At 34.3% G+C, this 27708-nt stretch overlaps 1 protein-coding gene across 3 annotated transcripts in view; it reads left to right on the plus strand.

The window, feature by feature from the left end:
• Positions 1-27708, plus strand: part of NKAIN2 (sodium/potassium transporting ATPase interacting 2) — a 951703-nt gene that overhangs the window by 497344 nt on the left and 426651 nt on the right. For all 3 annotated transcript variants that reach the window (XM_041746175.1, XM_041746177.1, XM_041746176.1), the window contains exon 3: positions 22106-22186. In XM_041746175.1, coding sequence (XP_041602109.1) covers positions 22106-22186 — 81 coding nt within the window. The remainder of the gene's footprint in view (positions 1-22105; positions 22187-27708) is intronic.

Raw genomic sequence — 27708 nt, forward strand, 5'->3', positions numbered from 1 at the left:
TTTTACCTCTCTGTCAGTCTTGGAATCAGTTTCATTATTCTTTTCAAGAACCAGCTTTGTGTTTAATTGAGAATATCTGTCCAATAAATATATTTTTAAAAATGATGTTCAACTTCAGGGAAATACAAATTAAAACTCTCTGAGAGTCTTTTTTATAAACAAGCAAGCAAAAATTTAAAAGTTGACAATATCGATTGTTGAAGAGGATATGGAACAACTAAAATTCTCTTGTATCACTAGTGGGAATGTAAAATGGTTCAAACACTGTGGAACACAGTTTGGCAGTTTTGATTTTTTATTAATGGCATACTTTATAACCTAGTAATCCCATTCCTAAGTATTGACCCAGGAAAAATTGAAAATTTACATTCACAAAAAGTCTTATATATGAATGTTAATAGCTGTTTTATTCATAGTAACTGACAAAAAAGAACTTATCTATCAACAGATGGGTAAACACATTGGATATTTCATAAAATAGAATACAATAAAATAGAATAAGCTGCTGTTACGTCAATCACATTGATTAATCTCAAAAACACTCTGTGAAGTAAAACAAAAACAGAAACAAGCCAGGCAGAGTAGAAAAGGAAGAACTAAACTATATCAATAAAATTAAAATAGTAGTGACCTTAGGTTGGAAATGATTATTAGGTTGTTCAGAATGTTTTAACTTTGTTGGGGTGCTGCTTACATAAGTTTATACAATGGTCAAAACTAATAGAACTGTGCTTTTAAAATTTGTACATTTTATTACATATGGATTATGCCTCAGTTTAAAAAAAGCAATACTTTTACTGACATATGTTTCCTTTGTGTGGAATGAGTTTTCTTTTATTTCAAGAAAGTTTTATTGAATTAGAGGTTTAAATATTTAAGTATTTTCATAGTTTGTTTTCATTCTTGGAAATTCCTGTTTCTGTGTGAATATATATATTTTCTTGGATCTTTTTTACCTTCCTTATTTCTATTTTATTCTTTACACTTTTCTGTACACCACTTACTCACTTTACAGTCAATTTTTCTTTGGTCATACACATCTTAATTCCATCATTATTTCTGAAGATTTTTTTCATCTAAATCTTTCTTGAGAAGTGTCAGTTAATCTTCCTATTATCTGAGCATCTTTTTTTTTTTAGCTTTTCTAATTATAATTTTTGTTCGATTGTTATTCTTTTTCTTTTTTTTTTAAGATTGCTAAAATTCATGAGAGACACAGAGAGAGGCGGAGACATAGGCAGAGAGAAGCGGGCTTCTTGCCCAGAGCCCAATGTGAGACTCGAACCCACTACTCTGGGATCACGCCCTGAGCCGAAAGCAGACACTCAACCACTAAGCCACCGAGGCGTCCCAGTGGTCTGTTTTCTTAATTTTTTTTGGTTCATTTCAAAACAGTGCTCTCCACTTTAAATAGTATTGTTTGTTGTTAAAGGACTTTCTAGGATCTGATGTCTCTGGTCCTACTCCCTCTAATATTTACCTCTCTCTTACCTCAAATATGCTTATTCTGCTCATTTTTATTTGACTTCTAATAATGTTTCTTTAGGTTGAGGTTCTACACTTCTAGATATTTTTGATATCCTGGAGATAGAGTTCCCAAACAAACTGTAGATGCCTGGTAAAATTTGATTTTCCAATAAGCAATAGATTTTTATTTTTGTTTTTATTTTTATTTATTTATTTACTTACTTAATTACTTACTTATAACTATGCCCCATATAATATTGGCTGAATCATGTGATCCAACCCAGAGGGCATATATGACCACAGCTGTGTTTATGTTCCCCATCTGTTCCTCTCTCCTTACTTAGGGAACTTAGCCATTCAATTTTTGTACCCTCATGACTCCCTAACTTTTGTTGACCATTCAAGAACCTGAAACCCAGGACTCTCTGTTAAATGTGAGGTCCTTGCCTTCTAGAGGTGAATTTATTTCTAGTATAGATGTTCAATGGCTCATGAGACTCATCAGAAATTCCTTTTCATTTCCCGCAATTTCCATTGCTTGACACTGTGAGTGATTTGACTACATCTACCCATATTCTGGTGTTTATAATGCTGATTACTTGTTAACACATATTGTAGAAGATGCTTTGTATTTTCTTTCCCTGTATTGGTTGACACATATGGTTTCTTCTAAAGAAGTTTTATTGAACAGAAAACTGCTTAGCTACACAGTAAGTCTAAGCCAGAAGTTCCGAGCCAATCCCAGGACTCTGGGATCATGACCTGAGCCTAAGGGAGACACTTAACAAGCTGAGCTACCCGTGTGCCCCAGAGTTTTTTAAAATGATATTTTCTTACTACGTTTCCTTGTGTATAGGAATATAATTGATTTTAAATATTGATCATGCTTCATTGTTGAACTCTTAATTAGTTCAAGTAATTTGGCAATTATCTTTTGAATAACCATATAATCTATAAATAATGAAAGTTTAATTTCTTCCTTCCCAACTCTTTATTATTTTTTTTTACATTTTCATGTGTTGCATAGGATATCAACTATAATGTTATATAGAAGAGCTTATAGTAAGCATTCTAGTTTTGTGTTGGTTCACTCAACTTTTTAAAAGATTTATATATTTATTTTAGGGAATTGAGGGAGGGGCAAAAGGAGAGAGAGAGAGAGTCTTAGGTAAACTCTGTGTTGAACATGAGCCAGAGACAGTCTTGATCCAACGACCTTGAGATCACTACCTGAGCCGAAACCAAGAGTTGGATGCTTTACTCACTGAGCCACTCAGGCACCCCACTTTCATTCAGTTTTTTTATGGGAAAAACAATGGAACCTACTTCATAGTATTGTTTGAGGATTGAATGAGGCATTCATAAAAAATTACTTCAGCCTATTTAGTACATATTGAACTGGTAATGAATAATAACTATTATTGTCTTTAAATATCAATAAAATCATCCCATGTTATACTCATGCAAATATAAAGTAGCAGAAATAAGTTAAAGAGCTTAGGAAATAGTAAGTAGAATTTGTATGTGAAAATACCAAGTAAGAGAAGAGGTTTCAAATAACAAAGTTATGCAAAGTTATGTAGTCATTTCTTTATTTCTGGCTTTCCATATCATTCTCTTGAAAAAGAAAAAAGCTAGTCACATTTACATATATAAAATAATAACTAATATGTAAAGCAAAAGATGTCATCATTCCCCTTACAATATGAGGAAAGCATATGATTTTGTAGGTGTGCAAAAGGGGTAAATGAACAGGAAAAGAGAAAAACAAACAAAATGGAAAGGAAGACCCAGCTGAAGATGCCAGAAGTGAGTGCAAGGATATACTATGTAGAAATAGTCTATGTGTACTACACCGTAGGGGGCAGCTTTATTGAGATTGTGGAATAGACATTATTAATATGGGACATTTGGGCTGTTTACCTCTTAAAATAGTCATAACCTATTTGTTTTTTTTAATCTGTAATATATTTGTAAAATAATAGAGTGTTGATATTGATCCCGGTGTATACGTTTCCACATGCAGTTGAGCCCTGGTCTTGCTTATTCTTATGGTGCTATTAGTATTTCTTTATGCTTATGGTATTTTCATCAAAGTGATTTATGAAATCTCATTTTTTGTTGTTGAAGAAATTCAGGGAGCTTTCTCTTTGTGATGGCCTGTAATGATTTCCACCCATAGGTCAGCTTTCCTGGGATGCCAGGTCTGAGACAGAGATTTACATGCAGCACATTTATTATAGTATGTGCTTAAGAGCAAAAACAGGACTAGGCCAATGAAAAATTGGAACTGCAGTGCAATTGCAACACAGGAATCATTTGGTATTATGGAACTCTCTAAACCCAAGGTGACTTTCATAGATGTCCAAAACCAGGGGAGTAATAGGAAGCCTTTTGTATTTCCCCATGGACCTATCATTGGTTGTAGGCTGCCTGGAGAAGCAAGACATGTCCTTGAGTGTGGCTGAGGGACTCAGCACTGCAAAAGTAAGTGCTTAATGTTAAAGAGGAGATCTCAGTGGCATACCACAGGCTTCTCTTCATACCTCGTGCTCCACAAGGAAACAGTCCTTGTAGGTTAGTGGTTGGTTTCTTTCCCAAGGTAGGCTTACAAGATTAGTAGGACAAACTGCAGCCCTAGCCCTACATCTGGTCCTGGGACAACAGTTGGTGCACATTGTTTCCATCCTCTACTATCCATTCTGTCTGTATTCTGTGGACCTTCAGCTACCTGTGTAAGCAGTTTACCTACTGAGATAATCCAGATCCTCGGCCCCAAGGGGTCTAAGTCACTATCTATCATGCTTGTCAAGCTGTGGTTATTCCTCTGTTGCATTGCCATCAAAACTAAGTGGATGGTCAGCAAGAGATGCCCCACTGTTTCACCTAGATGCCAAAAATAGTTTTCCCTGGTCCCACTGACAGGTCCATTAGCCCTGCCAGGAAGGTAACTCCTATTTTTCACTGTGGTCTCTTGGATCAAAGAGTCTAAAGTGACTGGATGGCAGAATAACTTAATTAAGCAAGACTTCACTTGCTTCCAGCAAGACTTATTCTGTACTAGAAGCATTTTCTTTTGCAATCTGGGACTTCTAAATCCATAGAGGCTAATTTGTGGGGAGAGGAAGCACATTCCCCAAATTCATCTTTGGAAGTGATGTTGCATGGTGCCCCTCCTGCTTTCACTGCTCTACTCCCAGACCCATGTGTTCTACCTGTTGGAGACCCAGCACCATGTGATATTCATGTAGAGCATTCACTCTTTCCTGGAGGAAGACACCTAGCCTTACACAGTTTCATCTCCAAGTTAACACCTCATCTGCATTTTCAAAAACCACATGAGTTTGTCAGACTGACAGCTTCTCAATTTCATGGGACTGATAGATCCCATAGAGATTTGTTAAATTCTCTTCTTTAACTATGAAGTGAGTCCTGTGTACCAATGCAGTGTTTTATGGTATCTTGTGTTGGTGAATCAAACATTCTCTAAGCCCTCAGTCCTTCCAAAGACTTATAAGCAGGAAAGGCAACCCACATGGAGAATGTTTCAATTTCTTCCCAGTTGAATTGCTCCCATTTTTAGGGTAGAAGGGATCTAACATCATTACATTACATACTGGTTGTTGGTCTCCTCTAGAAGTGGTACCATACTGAGGGCTCAGCATTGCTCTGTTGCTGGCAGTTTCGTTATTCAGCTATGGTTCAATAAGCCATCCTAGTTTACCAAAATGTTAATAGTTTCAGTGTTACTATCTAGGCCAAGAACTATCATTACACCATTTATTGCAGTGATAAGTTTTTCATTGCTAGTCATCGGGAAGTGATCTAGGGTTGAAGCTCCCTTTAACATCTCTTTTTCTAGGACGGCTCCTATTTTCAGTGGTTGTTAGTTCTTCAGGTGGTAAGTTCTGAAATGAAGACTCAATGCAGGTCACTTATAGTGGAGTGCTTCCAGGAACAACATCTGTAATAGAGTGAGGGGAGTAGGACAGTCGGAAGAAGAAGTTACAGCACCAACAGAATGATGCCATGTAAAGGACTGAAGCTGAGCCAGTTTTTCATAAATGTCCCCAATTGAGACAAGGATCTAGGAGCTTTGTACCTTAGCATCCACCAGTCATGAAATAAGGGTTGCTCCTGGAGGTGAGTGTAATTGTACACAAGGCAGCTCACTTTGGCAGAGGCTAATTCCTGAGAAGGGACTTGGCTGTGACCCATCTATCAACAAGCAACACCTCTGACAGTTGGAAAATGATTAGTGTCTCAACCCAAAAGAGGAACTTGGGCAGTGCTCACAGCATCCACTGAAGTCTCAGTTCTAGAATGCTTTATTTTTTTATTTCTCTCAAATATGTGTTTATCACACTGCGATTTTATACAGAAATAAGTTTGTAATGAAATAAGTTGCTAATTTGTTTGCAACTTACATATAGGATCTGTCAGAAAAGATACCATTTCTATACGACTATTTATGCACCAATAAGGAATATGGCACAAGATATTATAAGTTGTTGAAATACATTTTTACTGTTTATTATATTCTTAATTTAAAACACCTTGTAGCCTTGCATTTTTTAAAAGATTTATTTTTATTTATTTATGATAGACAGAGAGAGAGACAGAGACAGAGACACAGGCAGAGGCAGAAGCAGGCTCCATGCCAGGAACCCGACACGGGACTTGATCCCAGGACTCCAGGATCACACCCTGGGCCAAAGGCAGGCACGAAACCACTGAGCCACTCAGAGATCCCTAGCCTTGCATTTGTAAGACATGTGTCTGTGCTAAGACTGATGTTCTATAGACAGGAGCAAGAAAAACCCTAAGGAGCTTGCATGAGCATCCAATCCAAGACTAGGGTCTCATTAGCAGACTCATCTAAACCTGGGATAAATATTCTTAGATTTGCATAGTAGTTTGATGAAGATACAATAATGACATCTTTATTTTTTAAAAAAAGATGTATTTATTGGGATGCCTGAGTGGCTCAGTGGTTGAGCATCTGCCTTAGGCTTAGGGTGTGATCCTGGGGTCCAAGGATTGGGTCCTGGGATTGAGTCCCACATCAGGTTCCCTGCAAGGAGCCTGCTTCTTGTGTTTCCCATGAATAAATATATAAAATCTTTAAAAATAAATAAAAATAAAAAGATTTATTTATTTGTTTGAGAGAGAGAGAGAGAGAGAGAGAGAGAGAGAGAGAGCACAGAGGGAGAGGGAGAAACAGACTCCCGCTGAGCAGGGAGCCCAATAGGGACTCAGTCCCAGGACCCTGGGATCATGACCTGAGCAGAAAGCAGATACTTAACCAACTGAACCACTCAGATGCCCACAAAAATGTTTTCTAGAGCCAAGTATAGAACTTGATTTTTTTAGGATCATGTAGAATTAACTCAATTTTACCCTTGAGTAGGAGAAAACATTTTTAAGAGGAAAATAGCTTTTAAACTTTTTAACTTTGAATCCTATATTTAAACTAGGAATTAGTAATTTTAGATTTAGGATGATTTAAAAACAAAAAAAAAGGAAACAAAGATAGCATAAAATGGGAAGAAACAAATATATTTAATGAAGCATAATTCCGTTATTAGTATGTGCAGATCATCATGACATGACCTTCTTTTCAACTTTTGGAAAAGTTAATATATATTAAGTTCTCATCCAAAGATCATCTTAGTACTAAATGTACATTAAACCTTGTACATTTGGGGGCATTTCTTTTTTTTTTTTAACACGTTTCCAAGGTCCTATGCACTGACAACACATTGATCAAATAGCATCAGTTTGCAAATAATGTGTCTACTTGATGGCCATTTAAAGGCCTGGTATTTTTTTCTCAAGATATGTTCCTCAAGAAATTATGAATACATTCTTTATAAAAGAGTTCTTGTATAATGATACAAAAAGTGATTGCTAGTGCTAATACTTTTGGTTGATACCACTCTGCAATCATTATTTCCAATAAAAATGATTGACTGTCTAAGTGGCTGACATAAGGAGTAAAACATTCTGTTTATTGCTATTGCCATTGTTGGACTAGCCCATGGGCACTGCAGGTATAAGGTTTGTTATGTGAGAAAGGATATGCTTCTCCAGAAAAATAACAATAAAATCACTTTGCGTTCTTCCAGGAATGCTTAGTTTCAAGAGCAGATAAAAATCCCAACATCTTTCAGATTATAGAGGTAGATTCAGTAAAGAGTTTGGATTTAAACCCAATTCTCCTAACTTATAGATATATCTTTCTATTAATTAACTTGTTTAAGTAAATAATATAATTGATATGCTATATCAAACTGTCTTAGAATTCCAAAGGAAATACATATACCAAAAGTCAGTCTGAAAGATTTATTAAATCCAGTCTACTAAAAATACAATGTATTTATATTGTACTTGATCCTAGTGGAAAATTATTTGACAATTAAAAATCTGTTTCAGAAAACTGAATACTTCAGTGTTCAAGTATTAATTTGCTATTGCTGAATGACAAATTACCACAAACTTAGAGGCTTAAAATAACACCCATTTATTCTCTCTCAGTTCTGTCCAGATGGGCTTGGTTGAGTACTGTGTTTAGAGACTAATGAGACAGAAATCAAGATAGTGACTCTCCTAGGGCTCTGGCATGCAGTCTGCTTCCAGATCATTCAGGCCATCAGCAGAATTCAGTGTCATTTGGTTCTGGGACCGAGGTGTACGTTTCCTTCCTGGCAGTTGGCTGGAGATTGTTTTCAGCTTTTCTGGAGGCCACCAACATTCCTTCTCTATCCTCAAACTAGCAAGGTACTTGAAGTTCTTCACGTGCTTCAGATCTCTCTGAAGTCCCCTTCTGCCGCTAGCCAAAAAGTAGTTATCAGCTTTAAAAGACTCATAGGATTAGATCAGGCCCATATGGGTAATTATTCTATTTTAAGTCAACTCTGCCTACAGCATAGCATGATCACAAGAGTAATAGCTCAACATATTCACAGATTGTGGGGATTAGGGTGAGACATATTTGGGGACCACCATTTTGTCTACTACTATTAAAATCAAAAATAAAAAATGAGTTTCAGAAAAATGCTAAATATATTTTCAAAAATACACTGTTGATTACTGTTTCACAGATGAATCAAAGTTGGCACTTAAAACCAAAGATAACTTATAAAGTAATCCTTTAACTTTACCTTTTTTGTCCTCAAAAAGAAATGAAATCAAAAGAACGTTTTTATTGGACACTCTTGCAATTTTCAGAATATAAATGCAAAGCCAAAAGATGCATAATTTGAAACTTACTTGTGTTTTGCATTGAACCAAGTACTTTTAAAAGATTTTTCCTTTTAAATTGATTTAAAAAGTAGTTCCTACATTCTGTGATAATTTATTTTAACTTTTCTGAAGGTAAACTTTCTACATTCGATGTTTCTTATTATATAGTGGACATTAAGCATAGATATTTAATTAAAAGTTTGATGATTTCAAGTTTTCTTCTCAAACAACGAATAACATTTAGATTTGAATATGTGGTTCTCTGGACTTCTTAGCATATTAGAACTCTTGAGCCCAAAATGCCAGCATAGTAAGCAGTATTCACCAGATGTGCTATGACTAAGATTTTACTATTGACAGTACCCAACCAAGAAGACAGGTATTCAGAAGACACATAACACATGAGATATTGTTAAATGTCTATCCTGTCACTTACGTTGGCACACGCAAAAAAAAAAAAAAATTACCCAGTAAAAATTTTGATGGAAATTTTATAGAGAAGGAAGTTAGGAAATTGTATTGTTGGAGTAACTTTAAATGTTTGAGAGAACTTGGTGATTTCGCCCACACTTAAAATCCAATGTCCTGCAGGGACAAATACCATATGATTTCACTTATATGTGGAATCTACAAAACAAAACAAATGAACTAACAAACTTAAAAACAAAAACATAAACCATAAGTACAGAGAACAAACTGGTGGTGACCAGAGGGGGCAGGGGCAGGGGGGAGGGCAGGGGATAAGCAAAATGGATGAAGGGAAGTGGAAGCTACATGCTTTCAGTTATGGAATGAATAAGTGATGAGGATCAAAGGTACAACATAGAAAATAGAGTCAATGGTATTATAATAGCACTGTATGGTGACAGACAGTACCTACACTTATGGTACACATCGCATGACATACAGAGTTGTCTACACACTGTATTGTACATCTGAAACTAATGTGACACTGTATGTCAATTATACTTCAATTAAAAAAAAATTAATCTAATGTCTTACAAAGGACCCAAGAAGAATGAGGTTTCCTTAATGTGTCAGCTTATATATATTGTCTCTTCCTTATTTGGATATTTGAAAACAAACACAGCAAGTAATCATTTTTCAAGGCCATTTAATAGGTTTATCATATCTCCCAACTGGGATAATTTACATATTTTAGAAAGCTGTTTACCTTACTGTTAGAATTTCTTTCAATTTGAGATGAAAGTTAGGAGGACAGAAAAGCTAAGAGATTAAAACATTTCTGGTTGAAAGAGATCATATTTCCAATTCCAAAGGAAGAAAATAGTAGACTGTTTACTCAGTGTTGTCAGTCTACCATCTTAGTGAAGCATATTTATGTAAATTTTGAAAATGTCATTAACTTTTTACATATGACTCTTTAAAAGTTCCTCTTTTCTTTATTTTAGTATTTTTAATATTCTCCATAACATTTTTTCTTCTTTCTCAAGAACAGATGTTCTGCATTTCCAATGAGAAATCTCACACTAAGTACAGTATTTTTCCTCTATGTATGTTCTTCATCTAGAAAATGGTTTGTTTGTTTTTTTTTTTAATTTTTATTTGTTTATGATAGTCACACACACAGAGAGAGAGGGGCAGAGACACAGGCAGAGGGAGAAACAGGCACCGGGAGCCCGACGTGGGATTCGATCCCGGGTCTCCAGGATCGTGCCCTGGGCCAAAGGCAGGCGCTAAACCGCTGCGCCACCCAGGGATCCCTAGAAAATGGTTTGTCAGACACTTTTCTAATTCATGTTTTTCCTTTATGGATAGTCTGAATTTTTTTTTTTTTTTACTTACTTTTACTTACTTTGGTTGTAATATTAAGTTGCACTTCTATTTAGTTGAGTTTCTATAGTCTTACTGAAACAAAGGATTAGATATTTCTCTAGAAAACAAGAGACTCATAAAAAATATAAAATAGCGATGATTCACTTTTGCATATAAAAAAAAAAAAAACATGTGCATAAGTTTCAGTGGCAGACAGTTCTGTCCTCTTAATCTTCTCTGCCAGAAGAATCCCAATTTTGTTCAGATATTTAAATAGCCAGCAAAGCTCTCGGGGAGGTCTAATCTTCTCACAGGTGTGTGTGTGGGGGATGAATTACAGTTGGTTACAAACATAATTATTTCCATCTTCTTTGCCAGTGATTATATTCACAACAGGCATATGACACAGTTCCAGCTAGTGAGGTGTGAGGAAGTCCACTTAGTGCCTCTGGGAAAAACTCTTTTTTCCTAAAAGAATAAAGTGTTGCAGAAGGAAGGGACCTTTTCTGCCCAGCACCTTTCTGCTTGCAGAGTGTATTACCGTGTGAGGATTTGAAAGAAATTCCAGGCGTATGAATCTACAACCACAGCAGCTCTGAGCCACTGAGCCAACATCAGCCCACTTCCAGACTTCATATGAGAAAAGATTTTTTAAAAACCCTTGTATTTAAACCTTCTCTAGTTCGCTGTGTTACTTGCAGCTAAAAGTATTCCTGATTGAAAGAGTTGGTTTTCATTTTGCTTTAGTTTTTTATCCATCTTACCAACATAATCCTGTTGGTAATGGATTTAAGCCCTGCCTTTGAGATAGTAAAGGAAAAGTTCTTTAGCAAAAAAAAAAAAAAAAAAAAAAAAGGAAGGAAGGAAGGAAAGGAAAGGAAAAGAACTTCTGAAATGGGAAAAACACTCCATAGTTTTAATTCATTATTAACATATATAAATTCGGAACTTCACTCTTCAAACATCAAACAAATATTTACAATCTCAAAAGTATCAAGCACCTAGTTGAGAATACTGTAGGAGCAATACATATTATATATAGGTTTGGCCATTAATGCAAAGAACATTGCCTCTTTGATTTGTTAGCTATAATTATCAACAATTAATTGGGTCAGCTCTGTGATACTCCAAAATATCCTTTAGGTGACTATATAGAATATAAAGACTTATGCAGAACTAGCTAGTTATTAGGTCGGACAGGCCGGACTTTATTTTTGATACACAAGCAAATGTATCTTTTTAAATAGAATTGTGCATTGTGTGTGTTTATTCTGAGCAGAACTTCCCATAGTGTCACAGCTAATAGATTGCAAATGTGTTGGCATGTTGAGTCCCTCAAGAACCCAGGGTGGCCAAAGCCCCTGAATCATTCATTTCATCAGCAAACTATGGCTTTTATTTATATTAGAGTGCATTATAAACAGTATCATTGTCCATATGTGCCATGAATTCTTCCAAGAAGCACAGTTTAAAATCTATAATTCAATACATGGGTAAAGTACATCTTCTTTAAATTAATTATTTGTCATAAGGAAAGACAAGTCAATGTTCTTAGGCATCATAAGATACGTTGGTGAATTAGTCACACATACATCAAAGTGGCCAAAATGCTCTTAAGAATATGCCTAAAATAATGCTTTCCACTTACCCACTGGGACAGATGTCATAGTATTTACTGAGTGTTAAAATATTGGCTAAAAAGTGTTACAGAAGAATATCTGTATATAAATACTGGGCTGAAAGATATTAAGTAATCAGCAATTTAACACCTCTCTAAATTTCCAAGGTGACTATGATGATTGATAAATTTAGGACTGCTATTTTGTTTATTAGAATTCTTAATATTTTTAGTATCATGTGATCCATTTTCCCAACTAAAAAAAAAAAACAGCCTATTATATTGATAATGTTTATCATTTCCTTTCCCCTTTATTCCCTTCAAAGTTAGTCACAATAAAACATTACTTGAAATTATATATTTTCCAGGTACTTAACTCATTTTGTCATTTTTCACACCTCTGGTAATATTCAGGACTCTAAATTTATTGATTTCTGCATCCTAGAACTTTATACAATACATTCTGAAAACAATAAAACAGCCTTGTATTGTTAGAATATTGGAAATACACTGAGAACTGGTTGAGGCTCATATAAAACAAGAGTACCTCATTTTCTATTATAGATTTTCACAGCAATTACATAAGGCATAAAAATTAAAAAAAAAAAATTCTGTTGCATACCATTCAAACATTAGCAATAGACAGATTGTGAAGCTGTGATATAATTGCCCAAAGAGAGTGGACCTCAATTTTGAAGGTAATTGCACATGTCCACAAGTATTAGGCATAATCTCCAGGGTGACATTTCATTGACAGAGTGATTTTGGAGAACAGAAGAGTTGGGTGGATATATTGGTTTTCTGTGGTTTCTGTAACAAATTACCACAAATGTGGTGGCTTAAAACAGCAGAAATTTATTCTCTTTTCGTTCTGGAATCCAAAAGTCTGAAATCAGTATAACTGAGCCAAAATCAGAGCTCACATTACCTCTAGAGGCTCCAGAGGAGCTTGCTTGCTTCTTCCAGCTTCTGCTAGCTGCTAAGATGTTTTGGCTTGTGGACACATCACTACAGTCTTCAAGGCCAACACCTTCAAACCTCACTCTATTCTATTCACATTGTCCATTTTTTTTCCTGTGTAAAATATCCATCTGCCTCCCACTTATAAGGATATATGTATGATTACATTGGTGCCACCTAGATAATCCAAGATAGTCTCCCCATTTAAAAACTTTTAATAACATCTGCAAAGACTTTTATTTTCTTTTTCTTCCTTCCTTCCTCCTTCCTTTCCTTCGTCCCTTCCTTCCATCATTGTTGGCTACATAAAATGATATTAATGGGTTCCAGAGATTAGGATATCAATGCCTTTGCGAGGGCCATTTCTCAGTCTACCATCTTATATGTGGGGAGCAGAGGAATAGCAAACTAATGAAATAAAGACAATGTTATATGTATGGTATAAAAATTTTCAAATTCACACGATATTAGTTTTTTAAAATACATTATAATATCATCTTGACTTGATCTTCAAATACCAGAACACCAGACCTAGAGGCAGTTTCATATACTTTAAGTATTATTGGGCTAGTCCAAGAAATGTAACAATAGGGTGACACTCTTACTAGCATTAACTATGATTTCCAAAATCAATGAGGCCAGTATATTTGACTTTTTAATTATTTACTGAGTAGCAAAAATACTGTTTTTGATTTCACTTTTAAGCACAAGTGGTGATGAAAAGAAAACAAAAATTGCCTTTTTAATAGTTTGAGGTGAGATTCTTCTCACATCAGTTCTCACTTTATAATCTATGTACTAAATGTCAGCATCTTAAAACCCTGCTTGACAAACAAATATCATTGAATAAAATCACTGTTTGATTCTTAAACTATAAATTTCAGATTTTAAAACTGTAAATTGGGATTTTCTCTCTAGTTTTTATGTTATATTAGCTGTTCAAATCTCTCATTTGCATACATCAATATATAGCTTGATTTGTTTTTATTTCATATCAAAAATTGTTTCAAAGAAATTCTAGCTTTAGGGTTATAGAGCTGTAAATATCTCTGTATGAAATATTTTCAATGAGTTAAAATTTGTCATATATGGATGTCTTCGTGCTAAATGAATATTATTCTTTTTCAAAGAGAATTATTTTCTACTTTATGCTTCAAGAAGAATAGAATACCTTTGGGATACTGCTTTTATTTGGAGTTGCATAAAATTTAATTGCCATTTTTATATGTTCATTAAAATAATGCCCGTTGGACATTCTAACATTTATAGTCTGTCTTAGAAATAGTCTATGTAAGCAAAATATTTTCAAGTATGTTTTAGTATGTCAAACTAAACATTTTAAGGAAAATCCAGATTTATAGGAATTGATCAAAATAGAACAAGAGAAGCACAAAAAATTAATAATTAGTTGAATAAATACACAAAATCATTTTTTATTTATTTTTTTAATATTTTATTTATTTATTCATGAGACACAGAGAGAGAGGCAGAGACATAGGCAGAGGGAGAAGCAGGCTCCATGCAGGGAACCTGATGAGGGACTCGATCCCAGGACCCCGGGATCGGGGGGACACTCAACCATTGAGCCACCCAGGTGCCCCCAATAATTAATAGTTTATCATTGAATTGACATGTATATTCCAGGATACTTAAGGTGACTTTTTAATCAAGTGGGGAAAAATCAGATAACAATATAAAGCAATATTCCTATTTAATTTAAACACACATGTGATACCAGTGATTATGTCTAAGTATGAGATTTTCCAAATGTCTCTTTTTGATAGTCAAAATATTAAATATTTTATACAATAAGAAATGTCTGTAATTGGGAGAAAGGCAAAATAAATCTTACTTTAAAATGAACTTAAAGTTATTCAGTCTTTAAAATAAGTAAATATAAAACTACAAGTAAGTTTAATCATATGATAGCAGCATTAGTGAAAGATGCGAAAAATTTGTCTTTCTTTATGATCTACAACGTGACGTATGAGTAGAATTGGATTTCTATCCAGTTCTGGCTAATTAACTAATCAGAGCCTTCATCCTTGGTCAAACTAGAAGTTGCAATAACTGTATTTTTATGTAGGTATTTCTCTTAAGGGACAATTTTTTATAGCATGGCATAGATATAACAGGATTTTTGAGTTAGGAGATGGAATTTAAATCATAAAGCAGCCTGTGCGTGGTCATAAAATGATCAAGAATTAGGAAATAAGCTCCTTTCTGTGGGCCACTTTGTTCTTTTCTTATCATAACAATGGATGAGAAATTGATATGAGAATGCCTGAGGAGATTAAGTGATATTGCTGTTGAAGATGATAAAATTAGGCTAAAATGTAATTAACTGTGAACAAAAGATGAACATAGCCCAACCATTTTGACCAAGGATATTTGTTTTATGAGTATACATTTATATTTATTAAAACACTTGATCATTAATAATTCTAAATCCTTGCTTAAAGGAGTTGTTTTTAAGATATGATTTACTAATTCAATGCTTCTTAAGGATGCTTCTAACACAGTTTACTAGAATGGATTACATTATTCCTCTTATGGTAGCAGCACCATGTCAGTAATGTTGGTGAGCCGGTAGTTTTGCTTTCTGCTAAAGGTAATCATTCCTGAAACCATTCCTATAGATTGTATCAATTGCATATCAGTGATAAATAAAAATCATTTTAGGGGATTGAGTTAGTTATATCCTTGTAATGTTTCTCTACAACATCTGTTATAGACAGTTGCATCCAGCTGGTACTTAATAAATGTGAACTGATTGACCCAACTCCTTTTCTAATTAGCCATTTAGAGCATCATGTGGCCAGTGATTGAACTGCATTACCCTCTTTCATCTTCTGACCTTTACTAAATAATAGTTTTCTAAACTGTCATTTTTAAAAGAAAGTCACTAATATAATTTAGTCCACTCATATATATTACATATGTTTGTGTGAGCATTTTCTCTCCCAGTCCCTCCTCTCATCTATCTATCTATCTATCTATCTACTATCCCAGCTGTTTTTGTGGTAAACAAAAAATATAGTCTCTGCCCTATGTAGTTTACAATCCAACTGTCACCTAAATATGTTGGAGGAAGGGAGAGGGAAGAAATAAAACAATGAAATAGTTTGCAAGAAAGATGCTCTTCCAAGGTCCAAGCAAAATTATTTAAATGCATAACATTTTAAAAAGTATAAGTGATAGTGAAACATAACTAGAAATGTATTAGAATGAATTACATAATTAGAATGAAGTTATTATTCAATATTTCACCCAATAACATTTTGCATGAGAAAGCTTCTAATATCAAAAAAAAAAGCTTAAATAAACATAGAAATGTTTCTTTGAAAAACTGGAATATTATCTGCTAATATATTATTCCAATATGTCTACTCTCCCCAGACATACAAGAAAGAGAAATAAGAAATTAGAACGCCAGATAAATTGTAAATTTAAACCTCCTTTTTAAAGGAATGCTTGCTTTAATGGGAAACTTTTTTTCCAGAAATTGATTTTAGAATCATTTCATACTGAGAAAGTACAAAAATCCATTTGTCTTAATAGCTTCTCTTTTCCAGAGTTTTTGTACAATAAGTTATTTTGCAAATACAGTGCCATAAAGATTCCAGTTTTCCTCAGAATAATTCATAATCTGAATATAATTCAAATAAGGGTGAAAAAGTTTTATCTGTGTGTGTACATGAAAACCTGAGAAACTAGTACTAAAAATCATATGCTTTGTGTGTGTTAAATATACTTTATAATTCAAAAAATACACTTTAATTGGAAAGGTTTATTGTAAGAGAGAGAGGTAGAAAAGCAGTGGCAGTATCATTAAGGTGTGACTCATTATATTCCAATAAAAAGTTTACCAGCGTTCTAGTCTGAGGCTCTGCCTTTCTAATTATTATGTAACCATGGCATATAATAGCACCGTGTCTCTGGATCTGGCCAATATTTTGGCCTATTGTGATTGACAGCCCTAACTAATTTTTATCTTATGCAACTAATTTGATTTCATCATTAGAGCCACAAATACAACAGGGAAACCATGATGATTCAATTACTTTTTAGCTGATAATTTTTACCATTTAGCTGGAGACTCACGTTAAATCAGCCTCTCAAATGGTCATTTAGTGCTACAGAAATCAGCCCTTGAAGAATGAATTTCATCATACAATGGAATTTTTCTATCACCGCAGTTCTCTCATAGTTGTTGGGTTTTTGTTTTTTTTTTTTTTTTTACTTGAAACATAAAATACCAGATAACTTTCTCACATAAAAGGGAGAGACTAAAGAAAAATTAATTTTATGGCAGATAACTATAAGGAAGGTGATATCTGGCAAGTGTGATACTTTGTTATCCTGTTAGGTTATCTCTTCTGGGCAGGACATTGTTTTCAATTATATTCAAACTGAGCAATTGTCAATTATATCACATCAACTGTAGCTGTAGCAACTGGGAAGAAGTTAGTACAGATATTTATACTCTTAAATAAATATGATGAGTAATTTTAAGAACAATGTGAAAGATAGGATTTAATTGACAAAAATCACTCATAGACCAGATTTACAAGGGAATGCCAAAAAATCTATATTTAAGAAACAAGGCAAAATTCAATTGAAGATGATTTGATTTAGGCAAATGCCAGCTACTAAAATGAGAGAAGGAGGTATAAAAAATAAAAGAGGAGAATGAAAAAAAGCAGTTAGGAGTCAAATGAGAGAAAGTTAATGAGTTAAATGAGATAAAGCCTTGCTTTAGGAAAATGCAGGGATTCCCCCCCGCCCCAATAGCATAGCATGGGTTTCTGTGTTTATTGAAGGTGTCTCACCACTACAGGCAGTTATTCTCTTTTGTAAATCTTTAATGATGCAGAGTCCACTGTGAAGTCAACTGGTTTGTAACGAAGTATAGGATGGAATGAAAATAATGAACATAAATGCAAAGATATGGAAAGTGTATTTGTTATGTTCCTTCTGGACCTATCTTTCCAAATTACTCTGGGAGAAAAGAGATAAAAAGAACAAAGGGAGCGCCTGGGTGGCTCAGTAGGTTAAGTATCCAACTCTTGATTTTGACTCATGTCATCATCTCAGGGTCATGGGATGGAGCCCCATGTAGGATTCCATGCTCAGCAGGGAGTCTGCTTGAGATTCCATATCTCTCCCTCTCCCTCTGCTCCCCACCACACACACTTTCTCTCTCTCTCTCTCTCTCTCTCTCTCTCTTAAATAAATAAATAAATAAATCTTTCAAAAAGTTATTACTAATAAATAGTTTTTTAAAAAATTGGCTCATAAAACAAGACATAGAATGCTTTATAAATATGTAGGGTGGGAAGTCAGAAATAATAAATTATAGTCATGACATGATATGAAGCAAGATTTCATAAAATGCCATTGGTCTATCAGTACTGGCATTCGTGTATCAAAAATAGAACATCCAGGGCAGCCAGGGTAGCTCAGTGGTTTAGTGCTGCCTTCAGCCCAGGGTGTGATCCTGGACACCCAGGTTCAAGTCCCACATCGGGCTCCCTGCATGGAGCCTGCTTCTCCCTCTGCCTGTGTGTCTGCCTCTCTCTCTCTCTTTCTGATGAATAAATAAATAAAAAATCTTAAAAAAAAAAAAAAGAACATCCTAGAGAAGAATAGATAGCACTCAGGAAAACAGGTCTAGATTGCAAGTTCAATTTGGAGAATGTTTTACATTAACGTGAAGAGTGTATTGTTAGTATCATAAGGGGATAAAAAATGGCGATTACTGCCATATTATTTAAACAAGAAGTGGTGATATAATCATAATAAAATGGCAACATGTAGTTAAGAACTCAAATATTGACTGTTTTCAAGCACTCTGTTATTCCGTCTTTATATAAACTATGTGTGTTTGCTCCTCTTACTAAGGCTATTTTACATTTGAGGAAACTAAAGTGTAATGAGACCATCTGGCATGAAAATAGCCAGAGAGCCTCCCTCCAGGTCCCGTGTTCTTCATCTCTCTGTGCTATTCATTTGCTTGACCCATGATCTTTTCTGTCCTTCATAAAGTTATTAATTTTGGTGACTGAAGCATAAATTTTTCAGCCTAATTTTTTTAACAAAGCGAGGCATAATTTAGATCTAACACATGCACGTTAAGGTAAGTAAGTGTAAATGATGTCCAAATTCTTATTATATATTCAACATGTAATATTGAAGTAGTGCTTGTGACATATATACCTCACGGATGCAGATGACCTTTTCAACATTTAAGGAATTTAAAATATGATTTTGATTTGGAAGCTGAAAAGCTACAATATTGATATTCCTTAGTGCCCCATCAGGATATACGTCTACCATTGAGTTTTTTTTTCAGAAATACTTTATATAATATATATATATATAATATAAAAATATAATATATATTTTAAAATAAATATATATTTTATATATACATTATATATATATATATATATATATATCTTACAAATTGTTTCATCATTTCTTACCAGATATTTTACTTATTCTGCTATATTGGCTTTTAGAACCTAGTCCTTATTTTGCTTCCCCTCATAAATAAGGTGGGAAAAGTATGCCACCATGAACAAAGTCACTTTTATTCTTTTCATTTCTTTTTATTTATTTTTTAAAGATTTCATTTATTTATTCATGAGACCAGAGAGAGAGAGACAGAGACACAGGCAGAGGGAGAAGCAGGCTCCCTGCAGGGAGCCCATTGTGGGACTCGATCCCAGGACCCCGGGATCATACCCTGAGCCAAAGGCAGACGCTCAACCACTGAGCCACCTGGGAGCCCCACTTTTATTCTTTCTATAGTTACTTAAAGGAAGTCACAGGAAACTATAAACACATTTAGTGTTTTTTAACCTGTTACTTATAAAGTATGATCCAACACTGCAGTATATTTCTAAAACTTAGATCCTAAATAAATAAATTAATTAATTAATTAAAAAAATAAATAAATAAAATGAATAAATAAATAAATTGTAGATCCAGATCTGTCAGAGAGTCAAATAAGTCTAGGTTTTTAGGTTCTTGGAATTGTAAGGTAAATATATGCTTTGCAGTACTGAGCAAACTTGAATATTCATTGGATCTCTGTTTTAGAGTAACATTCCTTGCTGCAGCCTGTTTAGTGTTCTGACCCTGTTTCCAGTCCCCAGCCCTCACCTCATACAGAGTCTCAAACTTCTTCTTTTGTCTTGGACCATTTAGTTTATTACTCTTATTTATTCTCACCGAGGAACATACATACTCAGCAGTAAGGTAAATCCATCATCTGGAAAACAGCTAAGTCATTATGTGTTATTACATAAACTCACCATGTAGGACCCTTACTCCTCACACTCCATATGTGATCATAGTCTTCTCATAAAAGTCAGGTCTGGGACAAGAGCATGCATCTTCCATCTGAAAATAGTACAATCTTCCCTGTATTATTCCTCATTTGTTCATTGATTTGCAGAATATTATCTGAATCCTGTTTTGTACAAAGTTAACAACTTAAAGATATAAACATATATTTCAAAAAGCCCCTTTTCTCAAGGCACTTGTCATCGGGCATTGGAGGAAAATGTGCAAATAATTAGATCTGCATCTGCAATTAGACATTTGGAATGAAACTTAGGTGAGCAAGATCTCATTGGAGCACTAAGCACCACTCGTTGGCCCCAGTCATCTTTGTATGGTTATCACTCAGGAGGTGATATTTAACTTGAGCCTTGGTGAAAAACAGAATATTTATTGGTGGTAAAAGGAGTACCTAGGGAGGAAAAAGATTATTAAAGAATAGAGGAATAATATACAAAATAGCACAGAAGTGAGAAATAGCTTTCCGTGTCTGCTGAACAGCAAGTAATCGGATACGTCTGTGATCTATAATGACCTAAGATATGAACTGAAACATGTGTCTGAAAAAATAACATGTACAAGAGCCAAGAGCATGGAGGTTATTGAACTATTAAAGAAAAATTTCGGTTTGTCCCATGTAAAGGACGGGAGCCCTTTGTATTTATTTTGCAGAGAAATGACATGATACACTCTTGTCTTATTTTGTAGTTCACACCTGATGTTTTCTTTGTTTTCAGCACTTTCCATCAGAGCCCCTCTAACCTCCACACTTTGATTTGGTCAAGTCTACAAATTAGCTTGTTTCACCTCTGTGGAAGGTGTTTTATCTCTTCTGTTAGTCTTTGCAGGACTTCCCCCCTCTCCCCCCGGGATAGTTTATATATTTCTCCCATCTTCCTTCCTTGTGCTCAGACTATACATCTTTTTGTGATTCTTATAGAATAATCCTCTCTTTTCTTATCTGTCTCCATCACTTGACTTGAATTCAGGGAGAATTTATCATTGGTCTTTGTATCCCCAGTGTCCTTCTGGCTTGTTGCCCTCTAGATGCTTAATACATTTAGTTGAAAAAATGCTCATAAATATAACTTGGTAAGAAAAATGTGTCATCAGTGACAAAAACACACTCAATAGCAAACCTTGTAAAATCAGAGATAATTACTCCATGATCACTATAAGGGGAGATCATGAGAGAGTAAAAGAAGAAGGTGAAGAGAGAAAGGAAAGGAAGACAGCAAAGAGATAAGGCTGCTTAGATGGGACTGAGGCATGGGGACTGGTATGAAGATGATGCCAGGTAACTGGGAGAAAGGTTGTGTAGTATCAAGCATGGCGTCGGTTTTGCTAAAGGAAGATACAAGTCTCTTTTGGATGGTTTTTATTTGATATATCTGTTGGAGCATCCCATTTTGTTAGATGTCTGGAGAACAGACATTCCCCCCGCCCCCCTTAAAGCATAAATGTGGTCTACTGTAGCTCTTGTATAAAAGCCTTAATCAAGTTTGGGCTACAGTGAGTACCAGTGAGAAAAAAAAGTCAGCAGAGAAGAATGTGCATCTCGACCTGTTCCTTAGACACAATAGCTAATATTTTCCACTAATCTTAAGATTAGGGTATTGGAGTTCTATTTAAATCTTTTCAGCTGATCCAAAATTAATTATATGTTATTTCTCTCTTGCCTTTCTACAGTATGCTGTTTGGCTAGTCCTCTGGGTTACCTGGAACGTGTTTGTTATCTGCTTCTATTTGGAGGCTGGGGACCTCTCAAAGGTAATTTTGCCATCTGATTTGCCTGAGTCATCAGTAGTGTGTTAACAAGCCTTTTCCTAAATAAGCCAGACTCTCACCCTGGTCTTGTCACTTAGATGCACCTCGAATGAAGGTAAATTGAAAAATCTCCTCATCTATATCTCTGCTTTTTTACCATCGAAGATGTGTTTTAGTTTGTCACAAAAATGTACTTTTATTATTTTAAGCAAAACTAGTGTGAAGTAATGGTTATGACAATGACCACGCTGTGTACTTTTAAAACATTGACTGATGAGAGACATTTCTGAAGCAGAATAGGATTTTTTTTCAGAGATAAAATCTTGAAGGTCTTTGAAATTACTTTTGTTGCTTATTACTGTCTGAAAGTTTTTCCTGCTTGGACCCAAATAGTAAGGCAGTCATTCAAACCATTAATGGATTTAAGTTGAATAAAATACTTACCAGAGGGAAGTGGTTAAATATATAAATGAATAAAATAAACCTTTTATTCTAAAATAGTCTAGGAAAGATTTAAAATACTTTTTCACATAGGTTTTTTATTTTGTGCTATCCTCATGTGAGTGCGTTTATGTATTCTTGTTTATGTGTATTACTGTTATATTTCTAACATGAATGATTTTGCTATTGAAATAATGTAGTTTTTAGATCTCTAAAACCAGCAAGCATCCTTCTTCTATTGGAATGTGGTTATCAGCAAATAAGCCAAATAAGATAATTCATTCAAAGTGGCGGTAAATCCTGCTTAAGGTACTTGAGACAGTGACGAACTTGTCCTTCTTCATATTAACTTTTAAAGACAGATTTTAAAATGTTCTATACACTTTCCTTATTAGAGCAGAAAAACCCTGCCAAGATGTTGACATTTTTAAACCCTAGAGATGATAGCCTGCTTTAGAAGTTTAAAAGAGCTAAAAAGTTGCAAGGAAATATCCTTGTAGGGCTTTACATTTTGGGGAGTGGGGCATGAGGGTAATGATAATACACTTTATATAATCCGGCATACAGATACTTCACAAAGGACATGATTTTCAAGGATGTTTATTATTTAACTGTGATGTGGCTTTATATCAAGTGTAAATAATCTTGATTATTTTGTTGAATGGCAAATGACAAAGGATAAAATAAGAGGTAACATTGTGGCATGAGATAGAACCAAAGCTTCCGGAACTTGTGTTTTTATGATCAAATTTTGGGCAAGTCCTCACTGTGTCCTTCTGCAAAATCTGCACTGGTAGATGCCATTTCTGTGATTCTTGCCAGGCATTGTCCTCCACACTCTTGGCAGCAGGCAGTCCTTTCCCGAAGATGCCGTGACCAAAGAAAAGAAATTGTTCAGGTGGCCGTAGGAAGGACGCAGACAAGATAGCTGCTTAAAACCTATATTTCCTCTGTACTGGAAAAGCATGCCTGCTTCCCAGGACTTGAATCCCTTACTCAATTTATATATCCCTGCTGCTCTATAATCCATTTTGTTCAAAGAAATTCCGTACTAGAATGATTTTTAATGATATTTTGATTTTAAGCAATCACCCTAAAAATTGAAAGGCAGGTATTCAGATATCTTGGTCGAGTAAAATAATCTAGAAGATCAGAGTTTGTAAATTATATATATATATATATATATATATATATATAATATATAAAATAATCTAGAAGATCAGAGTTTGTAAATTATATATATATATATAAAGAAGGAGAGAGGGAGATTTGAGCCAGGCTGGCTGCAGAAATATTCTGTAATTGAGCTCACTGCTCCATGTGATCACTGCAGGCACAGAATAAAGCTTGTGATCTCCTGACCTCAGACATGGGCATTAAATCCACAGTGAGGGCACATCCTAACGCACTGTAGTTCAAGACAGTTGCAACCCAAATGTCTAAGAATTCTTCTAATGCACACAGGCAGCTAGTGTCTAACCCTTGGAAATGAAGTAGTTAATATTCCCTTCTTCTCTTCATCTTACAAACCAAGTCAGGACTCTGCAGAGGACATGAAAATTTAATAATTTCCTTTTAACAAATAATCTAAAGGAAAACCATAAAGGGCAAAGTTATATAGTTCTCTATACCAGATTTTTTCCTCCCTTTCCTACTCAAAGGGTTTGAGAAAGGTGTATTTATACCATTTAATTCTTTAGCTGCTGCAACTGCCTCACATTCTTCAAGTAATGCAGCGCCAGAAGGAAGCAATGGTGATTGAAAAATGTACAGATATATGAAAACTCAAAAATGGGACTCCTGAAATTGTTGATAATACTTAGATTACAGAATATAAACTGTTTTTTCCTCACTCCACCAAAAATAAATAAATAAATAAAAATAGTTTGACCATAGGAGTGGGCCAGTTTGTTTGAGGCCAAGGGAGAAATATTGAGAAATAGAATCAGGGAGGAAGTTCTGTAGTCCTTATGGGTGTGAACGAAGTGTGTTTATTTCCATAAAACATTTTGTAAATAGGCGACTTCTTCATGATGAAAATAGGCAAGAAGTTGTAAAAAGTGGTAAATATTAAGACAACGTTAATTACCTGTTAAGAGTTCAGAATTTTGTGTTGTCATTTTCCATGGCGTCTTTTCTGCGGAACTCTATGCCATGTACTTAAGAGCGATCCAGAGATCAGAGTCATTAACCAACCCAGTATATGTAATGAAATGGCTTAATCACAATAACATGATACACAGAACTGACCTGTCTGATCTTCAGTTCCTCGGTACCTATAGTTGTATTGGTTATATATTTTGTTCATCAAAAATTCTGTGTAAACCCAACACTATTATTAAGCTATCAATGAGTATATTTTAATTATTATTCTCATGGGACGTAAGGGAAAATAAAACTAATCAACTAGAGAAATAGCTTTTTAAAAATTTTGTCTCAGTGAAGTTGACAAAATAATGGGAATTAATGTAAAACATTACATAATATGATAACATTTATATTGCATAATAATTATTTCTACATTGTTTACATTAATGATTGAGATACTAGTGTTATAACTAAATATCCAAAGATTAGTTTTCAAGATTAGTTTGTAATCCAGTGCCTGCTAACTTCCTAGGCAATTGTCTTTGAGCATTAAATGTGACTTGGACTATTAGACTAATAGTTTTGTGAACTCCTGGTGTAAATAATCTTACTGTTGCATTGCATCATTCTGGGCAGTTGTGAATCTCCTTCTCACATATCAAATAGAGAGAAATGGGAATTAATCTCAGCTATCAAGTGAATTGAGTTATTTTGAAAAGGAAGGAGATCTACTATTTGTTCTGCAGTAATTTTTAATGTCAAAGTGTATAGCAGTTAGTAGGAAAACACATGTATTATGGCAATTCACCTATTAGCTTCAGCACCTGGGAAAATAAAATTTATGAAATAAGTTTTGAATAATAACACACAGGGAAAATATATAGTGGTCTTCCGGTTATCTGTAAAAATCTGTGTCTTATTGGATGTGATACAGTTGTAAATTATTCTGAACCTGAAATGATATTCTAACACTTTTATTTATATGAATATTTTGAGCTCTTGGTTTTTATTTTCATAATTTATGGGGCAGCGTTAGAGAATGATGCCTCTGTCTTTAGAAATAAACTTACAGAGCATAAATGATTAGCCAAGGGTTTGAATTACACTTAATGCAATCCAATTTATTTGTGTTTAACCCTTTGAGAGTTGGGATGCAGGTACATATCTCTCAGGCTTCCTTATATTATCAGAAGCTTATCTAGTTAAACATAGCCTAAAGCAATTAGTTATACCTAGTGATGTGTATGTTTCAGAATGAACACATTTAATAGCAACTTCTAGAAAGCTGTGGTATTTTAATAATTTTGATAGTCACTTCTGAGATCTAGATATGTTTCATTTTAAGAATTTGATAGATTAAAAAGCCATGTAATAATGTAGGCTATTTGAGCTTTGGAAAATAAAATTGCACTCTTGCAAATATAAGAGAAAGGAAGAAGATAAAACCTGCCACACACTATAGGCAACAGGAAACAAATCCTTAAAACCAAATGTGAGTTATATGTAGAAAAAAAAGTACTATTGCAACAATCCCAGTTTTATTCCTTTTATAAAGAAGTATTCATCTAAGAAGGTATCTGATATTTGGATATTTTCTGCTCAGTGGAATCAGTGCTTGTAACAAACTTTGCTTTTACAATTTCATACAGAAAAATATTGTGTAGGGCACCTGGGTGGCTCAATGGTTGAGCCTTTGGCTCAGGTTGTGACCCCAGGGTCCTGGGATCGAGTCCCACATTGGACTTCCCGCAGGGAGCCTGCTTCTCCCTCTGCCTGTGTCTCTGCCTCTCTCTGTGTCTCTCATGAATAAATAAATGTTAAAATTTTTTTTAAAAGTCAAAAGAAAGAAAAAGATGGAATGGAGAGAAATCTTCTATAATTATTTTTAATTGAATTAGTGCTCTTTTTTAAGAGGTAAAAATATCTATGAAATTATTAATAAAAAAGAACACCTCTGATAATTTACTTCGGACTAAATTTAACAAATGGAAAGAACAAAATTGATTGGACTTTTTTTTTAATTTTGCTTTTCCTACTCTAAAATGTACATAGTATAATAAAACTTCACTTAATTATTACTGAAGTAATAGGAAAATTTTTCATTTCCCAACCACCAAAGTAGATTTTGCTTTAGGATGTAGAATAAAAATGTCTTATTGTCATTAAGAATTAAATTTAATGTAATTTTGCCCCCCAAATAGAAATAAACCAACATATTGTAATTTGGTAAAACCATCACTAAAACCATCATTGGTGGTTGATGATGGTAAAACCATCATTGCCCCTCTTGTTTTCTTTAATCATATTTCTTGAGTTAACTGTCTATTTTCTTACTTCTTCAGTTCTCTTTGCCTACTTTTTCCACTTTGCCCCAATGCCCCTAAAGTGAGGAATAGAGTCCTTGAATTTTTCTATTTCTCTGTCTGCATTCTTTCACTTGAAAATGCCATCTGCTATCATAATTTTAATTATCATATTTACACATATATCTACCAGATTTATATCTTCAATTTTGACCTTGTTGCTAAGGTAAACTACCACATCTCAAACTTTCTGTTGATGTCATGTCAATTCCATTGTCACGTAAAATTCACTATGTCCAAGAGGATTTTTCATTATCCTCAGAGAATCCAACTTTCCTAATTCACGTCTAATTCAAATAAGAAAATAAATGGCAAATTATATTTTGAAAAACGAATAAAAGGGGAAGAATAATTTGGTGGAGAGAACCTACAGAAATATTTATGGATTGACTTTGAGATGAAGCAAGGAATAGATTTTTAAAAAAATATATAGTGCTTGTATGGATATATACATATATCCTATATATATATATATATATATATATAATAAATTTTAGACAAGTCACAAATAGTAGAGAAGTAGAGGGAAGTAATGATATTCTGAAAAGGTAACCCCAAATACATTAACTGACTTTTTTTTAAAGGTTTTATTTATTCATTCATAGAAACACAGAGAGACAGAGAGGCAGAAAG

This window comes from Vulpes lagopus, chromosome 2 (assembly GCF_018345385.1).
Source record: "Vulpes lagopus strain Blue_001 chromosome 2, ASM1834538v1, whole genome shotgun sequence".
NCBI lineage: Eukaryota > Metazoa > Chordata > Mammalia > Carnivora > Canidae > Vulpes > Vulpes lagopus.